Source organism: Topomyia yanbarensis, chromosome 2 (genome assembly GCF_030247195.1).
Source record: "Topomyia yanbarensis strain Yona2022 chromosome 2, ASM3024719v1, whole genome shotgun sequence".
NCBI lineage: Eukaryota > Metazoa > Arthropoda > Insecta > Diptera > Culicidae > Topomyia > Topomyia yanbarensis.
This window is the reverse complement of record NC_080671.1, coordinates 175,219,536-175,226,990: the sequence shown is the minus strand read 5'-3', so window position 1 is coordinate 175,226,990 and position 7,455 is coordinate 175,219,536. Positions and strand designations below refer to the sequence as shown.

Genomic DNA, 7,455 nt, shown 5'->3' with positions numbered 1-7,455 from the left:
GTTCGTCCAGATCGGAAAATGTCTGTGTTTATTTTTTTTCCTCTTGGTGGTAAAGCATTTACGCCGACACGTTCAGTAGTACCGATTTCGTCCATTGTGTGTCAGCGTGAGGGACTCTGAACAGAGATTATAACTCTGAACCCTACTCCTCTAAACTCCACCAAGGAGTCCGACATTTGCCAGATCCCCCGGATTCCATTTGAAATGACTACTTCAGGGAGAGGCGTGCTAATGCACTTCGCTGATTCTAGGTCTAGCTGGTAGTGTCAAATTTCTCTGGCCTCATAACCGCCATATCAGTCCTGCACGGCATGATATTCTACATGCGCTCCATTCTACGTTGACCAGTTGGATGCCGTGGTCGATCCAGCGATTCCGGTTGGAAGGTGGCTTCCGGTTTAGTGGTGCCCCGACGACCCTAGTCATCATCGTAGTCAGTAGTAGTCATCGACGGTGGAGCTGGCCTACCTCGGCGGAGAGTTCCTCGTTGAAATAATGTATCCCGCACGCGTTGACAGACGCGTTATTCTTGCTTCGATGCAGTCCGGCAGAATGCCGAGGTCAGTCCAGCGATTCCGAGTGGAGGATTGCGTCCGGTTCACTGGTACCCCGAAGATTCAAGCCGACTACTCGGAATAGTCCCCGACGGTGGATCTTTCCTACTCCCACGAAGAGTTCCCCGGCAGTGAAAGATCTTTCGAAACCGATGCTACCCGGGCAGATGACAAAGTCGGTCCTGCGATTCTGGGTGTAGGGTGACTTCTAGTTCACAGGCGCCCCGACGACCATTTGCCGGTGCTACTTACCGATCTACTCGAACCAGTCCCCGGCGGTGGGCCTAGCCTACCCCAACGGAGAAAGTTTACGTTGAAATTTCTCTCGAAACCGTTATCTCCATGCTGGTCGATTAGGTGCCGAGGTCAGTTCTACGATTCCGGGGGGATGATGACAACCTATCGTCGACAATGCGTGCGCTCAGTCTAGTCCCCGGCGGTGGATCTAGCCTACTCCGGTCGCGGCCGGTGGTCTTCTTTATCTCTCTTCGTCAGACTGTGAAGTGCCATGGTCGGTCCGGCGATTTCAGTTGGAGTGTGGCTTCCAGTTCATCGGTGCCTCGACGACCCGAGGCCGTGTACTACTACGTTGCTGATCGTTGCTCCTCTCGTCAGCTTCGTTGCAACGCTGACATAATGTGGACAACTGTTCTGTTCAACACGTCCCATTTTTCTTCGGCCGCGCACATTCTTTGGTCAATATTGGTCATGTTAACGTCCTCACCGACAATGGTTCTCATTCCGTTCCGCTCGTGCTCGAATCGCGGGCATTCGAGGACTACGTGCTCAGGCATTTCCTCTGCATTACCGCACGCGATGCAGAATGGCGAACTCGCGTGGCCGAACCTGTTCAGATACTTTTTGAAACAGCCATCATCAGACAAGAACTGCGTCATGTGGAAGTTTACCTCACCATGCGCTCTGTTCACCCACACCAACAGGCATGGAATTAGTCGAGGGATCCATCTACCATTTACAGCGTTATCCCACTGATGCTTAAGGTGTCAGCTCGGGCTCGTTTACGGACTCCTCTCGTGCCTCGATTCCTATAACACTCGCTATCTTCTTCGAGTAGAAGGTTTATGGGAATCGTTCCAGCTATCATGCAGGCTGCCTCAGACGAGATAGTTCTATACGCGCTAGACACCCGCATGGACATCGAACTTAAGACTGTTCAGCTGAAATGTGTTTCTCTTCGTCCGCATTGCCATCACCCAAGCAAGTCCTGCGTATCTGAGCACCGATGTGAAGACACTCACCAGTAGTCGCTTTTTACTGTTGCTGATCGCCGCATTGTTGGGCAGGATACAAAGTAGTGCTGAGATAACTTTTACGGCCCTCCCACATGCGTAGTCGATGTGGCTACTGAAGCTTAGCCAGTCGTCTATCATCACTCCCAGTTGTCTAACTTCCCACTTTGAGTTGATGAAACACTCTCCGGCCGGAATTCTTGCCTTTCGGTTGCTTATCAAAACTATCTCGGTTTTGTTGTGAGGTAACGTCAACTTCTTCTCGCGCATCCAGTCTTCCACAACATCTATCGCCTCCGTTGCGAGTACTTCTATTTCCTGTAGTGATTCGCCGATCACTAGGAACATCACATCGTCCGCAAAACCGACAATGTTCAGGCCCCTGGGGAGGCTCAGTTTCAGCACTATACAGCACTATAGTATTCCAAAGAGTTGGGTCGAGTATGGAACCCTGTGGAACGTCCGTTATTACGATTATACTTCATTGTCCGGCGTCAGTTTCGTAGATCAGTTGCCGGTTCTGGAAGTAGGTCCGCCGAATCGTACAGAGGTAGTCGGGGACTGTGTAACGAATCGGCGATTGCGGCTTAACTAACGCTGTTGAAGACGTTTCCTTTTCTCTTTTGCTTCTGTGCAGCCTCCATAGTTTCCACGACCGTTCGTATGGCATCCACGGTGGATCTACCTTTCCGGAAACCGAACTGCATATTGGAGAGTCCATTCTCTCCCTCTGTATATGTTGTAAGCCCGTTAAGGATTACTCTTTCAAGCACCTTTCCGACTGTATCCAACAGGAGTATCAGCCTGTATGCTGAAGGATCTCCAGGAGGCTTGCTTACTTCGGCAATAGCATTAGCTTTTGTCGCTTCCAGATGTCGGGGAAGTCACCATCGTCGATGCACTTTGGGGATACCGTCTGGTCCCGGGGCCTTTTCGGTTCTCAAGACTTTTGTCACCACCATCAGCTCCTCGTTTTTTTTCCCGAGCTTCTTCTTAGTCATACTGCGTTCCGTATGGCGTGGGCGACCAGACCGTCGGTTCATACTGTGGAAATAGCGCTTCTACGACTTTCATCCTCTCCGGGCACCTATCCGTTGGTACTGCCGGTTCTCTTATCTTCGCCATGGAAACTCTATAGGCGTCACCCCACGGATTTGAATTGGCGTTGCAGTAAAACTCAACTAGGCCGACTTTCTTACTGAGTTTGATTTCCTTGTTATGTGCGGCTTTTGCCGCCTTATGGCATCCGTTTCAACGACGTTTCGGTCCCTCGACATCTTCCTCCGGGCTCAGTGGCAGCATGCACGTCAGTCGGCAATCGCCGAATCCTACCAGAAAGCTGAGCGGCGACTGTACCTTGGCTTACCTTCTCTTGGCATGGTTGCATCGCACGCTCTTGCTAATGCCATTATCACTTCATCTGCACTGAAGTCAATGTGATTGCGCTCACGCCTCGACGCTTCGGCGAAGACTCCCTTGTCGAACTTCGTTGTTTTCCACCTCCGTTCGTTTGATTGGATCACACGGGTCCGACTGTCTATTGCTTCCGATAGTGTACCGGATCGCTTGGTGGTCGCTGTGGGTGTACCACTCACTCACTCTAGAGTGACAGAAAAAAAATTACCCCTATCGGCCCATGTCTGAGTCGATTCCTAGTCCCACCAGGAGTACTTGCTCCAAATTTGAAGCCAATCGGACAAGTCTAGCTACCGGACCAACGTGCCTGAAGTTTGCATGGGATTTTTTGACAATTTACATGGAGAAAACCCACTAACTCGCATTTTCGCCGCTAGGTGGCATTGTTTGCATCGTGTAATCACTGTAAGTGAAAATAAGAAAGATAATATAATTGCCTACAACTTTGTCGAAGACTGCCAGTGAATCTGGCGTTGTTAAAAGAAGTTATTAAACTTTTAACGAAGTGATGTCTGAATCAGTTTTGCACGGGGTCTAGCAGTGCATGGTCAGTACTCGATTAGTACGAACTAAACATTTTGTTGATATAATCGTTAGATTTAGGTCAATAGCATATGCAACAAAAGGAAATGAGTTAGTTTGGAAGTGGTCGGTTGAAGGAAAACGACATTCAATGGTACTTCCATTGTCTTTTTCTTCTTCTTCAACACGGCTAGTTGGCACGAAACGAGCGTCTCTGCTGTTGATGACATGTCCGGTGTTTCTATTCAAAAATCGGTACGCTTTCTGTTGCGTGGAATAACCGACAAAAGTCATCTTCTGCGCTGCTGCATCCAACTTCGTTCGATTCTGCTGTGGTATCCAAACGTACGCGTCTCCACCAAACACTTGTAAGTGGCTTAGGTCAGGTTTTTCTCCAAACCATTCTTCATATGGTGTGACATCAATTGACTTAGTAGGTAGTCGGTTTTGGAGATAGCTTGCCGTGTTCACAGCTTCAGCCCAGTACTTCGTTGGTAATCCGGCGTCTTGTAGCATGCATCTTGTCATTTCATTCAGTGATCGGTTTTTGCGTTCAGCGACTCCATTTTGCTGCGGCGTGTACGGTGTAGTAAATTTCAGCCTGATTCCTTCTTGCTTGAAAAACTTGTCCAGTGAAATATTCTTGAATTCACCACCGTTATCGGAGCGCACAATTTTCGGTGGCCTACCGAATGACGTCTTTACTTTCATAACGAAATCCCTCAGCTTTTCTCCAGCATCAGATTTCTCTCGCATTAAAAACACGGTTGTGTATCGAGAATAGTCATCGGTGACTGTGAGGTAGTACCGACATCATCCTGGCGTAACGTTTTTCATCGGACCGCATACATCAACGTGAAGGAGATCTAATGGTTTTTCCGATCTTTTCTTTGACTTTTTCGGAAACGGAAGTCTGGCAAATTTGCTTTTTAGGCAGAACTCGCACACGGTCCGAGTACCACAATCTTCGATTTGTATTCCGGTCGCAAGCTTCTTTCTGAACAACTCTTGAATGGCTTCGTTGTCACGGTGGCCCATTTTCCTGTGCCAGCTATGTTGACAATTACTCGAGTGCCTTTGCTAGTTTACGTTCATGGCGTTTTCAGCATTCTTTATACAATATAATCCACCAGATATAACCGCTACAGCTGCTACCTGCGCGCCTTTCAAGATTTTGCAGTTCTCTGCGTCGAAAAACACCTTTCCGCCTTTAGCAACTAGCTTACGTACGGAAATTAAGTTTGTCTCCAGGCTTGGAACGAATAGGGCATCCGAAAGTGTAATTGTACGTTTCTTACCTTCCAAATCGCAACAGTCTACTTGACACGTTCCTTTCCCTCTTGCAGCTGTCATTGTCCCGTCGGCTAACATAACATTTTCGTGTATCGTTTCGTTCAGCTCAAGAAACAAATCCCGTTCGGCGCACATGTGAGATGTCGCTCCCGACTCGACGATCCAACTTACCGGTTTTCCAGTTCCCATCATTGTGAATGCACAATTTCCACTTCTCGCTTCACGTACCGCTTTTGCTTTGGGCGGATTCTTCTGGCGTCTCTGGCTGCTTTTGGTATCCATTGCAAGGTCGCTTGCCTGCTTCCGACAATCCCTTTGCTTATGACCAAGCTTTTTGCAATGACAAATTAGTTTCTTGCTGAATCCAGCTTTCATAACGGACTCGTAGCTTCCCTGTTTCGTAACTTCGTCGATCAGCTTGGTCTTCGCCAGCTCCAATGTCAATTCATCATCAGCTCGGCTCTCCAGAGCGGTCGTCAACGTGTTGAACGATTTCGGAAGACTACTCAGTACCAGAGCAACCTGCAGTTTATCGTCCAGTTTTAGCCCTGCCACGGAAAGACGCAGATCTGATACCTTCGATGTCAGCGTTAGATTTTCGAAGTGATCTCTCAACTTGTTCCTAGCTTCGCGCACCGTTTTCGTCTGTTTGATTAAGCCATGTTGATTGCTTTCCATCAAAAGACCGATCGTAGCTCACGCTCGTTGGTCACCGCAGTCCCATGCTTCGACAACGGTAGCATTTCCTATAGCGTGTTCCGTTGCAGCTTCTTCTTCGGGTCGTTGCTTGATAACGTACTGCCAGAGGTTTTCACGAATCAGCAGCAATTCGAGGCTGAACTTCCAGCTGCTATAATTTGATTCATTTAGCTTCGCTACTTGTACTTTTTCCATTTTAGGTTTCGCTTCAGGAAAAATTTTCACTTTGTTGACTGGTTACTAAGCGACTGGGCCCATAACCTATTGGACGACAAAGAAATAATAACTTGCTTAATCAACGGTGAAACAATGAATGAAATATTATTTTATTTTACGTAGCGTCTACAAAATCATGGCAAACTTGCTATCTTCCACAGTAGGATCGTTGATCCGACCCTACGCCGCGATCGTTGACTTTGAATATTGGTTTATACCGCTGAGTTTTCGTGAATCGGAATATTTTCTAAATGTGAAAATGGAGCTCACCCAAGCAACCAAAAGTTCGTATAAGGGAGCTGCATAAGCTTCTCGTTTAAAGTAATTTTTCAGTACGTTTTATGTTCTAATAGCGGCTTAAGCAGGTTAAGTTCCATTAAAGCTTAAGCAGCTTGAAAGTTCGCTAAGAACTTTATGTGAACTTTAAAGTGTGCTTTTTAAGTATTATCCGAACTTCTGGTTGCTTGGGCAACCAGGCAGATATATTCGTTTTACCGAACAATCTAAAACGCGTGGATGAAAGTGATAGCATAGGGATTAAGATTCCCGCGCACATGAAAAATGACAATATAAAGGTAAGGCGACATGACCGCATACCCCTTCTAAGCTAATTGTAAAATGCATGTCGCTATACGGAGACGTAGGATCAGTTGCACCTGATACTTGGAGACATTTCTTTATGCTGAGAATGCGGATCGAAAGACCCTACTTGACCGTACAATTCAAAAATCACATAACGCCCATAACATGCATGTGGGTCATTCCACGCGAAGTGATCAAAAAAAGATGCAAACTTGAAATCGACCTTCACGGATTTGAACAAAATTTAGAGGAATTGTTCATCTAGGGCCAATATATAAAAACCCAAATTTTTGTGTCAATTGAACCACCCCTCGGGTCATGGGAGCACCCCCCGTTTTGGCAAATTGCCAAAACCCTTGATTTTCTTTTGATCATATCTCCGGTTCTATTTACTCTAGTATCAAACCACAAGATTTTGAAGAAAATTGTTCAAGGAGTCTATAAAAAATATTATTTTTTGCCGACAGTGTTGCCAACTATGCAATTTTTTCAGTTAAATATTAAAAGTTAATTTTTCTCTAAATACGTATATTTTAATTTTGAAAATTTTAATGCCATCGCGTTCCTCAGACATTTTTACATAAAAACACTTATCGTCCCAATATAATATGAGCGCATCCTGAGATATACCGTTTTGAAGGGAAAAACTCCGATTTTCTCATATAAAAGTCCATTTTTATTGGCCAAAATTGAAAAAATCTTCAAACTGTCATAAAAATCGACCCTGATCTGCTAGAAGCAAACCAAATACGTAGTTTTTCATCATTTCTCGTCTACTTCACGAAAAATTATGTTTGAACTCAGAATACTCAAGTTGGTTTTTTAGTGTTGCGCACTTGCGATTTTATATGGGAAATTGCGGTTTTTTCTCTTCAAATCGGTGTATCTTAGGATGCGCTCATATTATGTTGGGATGATAAGTG

At 46.1% G+C, this 7,455-nt stretch overlaps 1 protein-coding gene across 1 annotated transcript; it reads right to left on the bottom strand.

Annotated features, from left to right (window-relative positions):
- Window positions 1-1,693: 1,693 nt before the first annotated feature.
- On the bottom strand, window positions 1,694-2,152 carry LOC131679903 (uncharacterized). The gene has a single exon (XM_058960653.1). It carries the CDS (start codon window positions 2,150-2,152, stop codon window positions 1,694-1,696), a length of 459 nt encoding a protein of 152 aa, XP_058816636.1.
- Window positions 2,153-7,455: the final 5,303 nt, after the last annotated feature.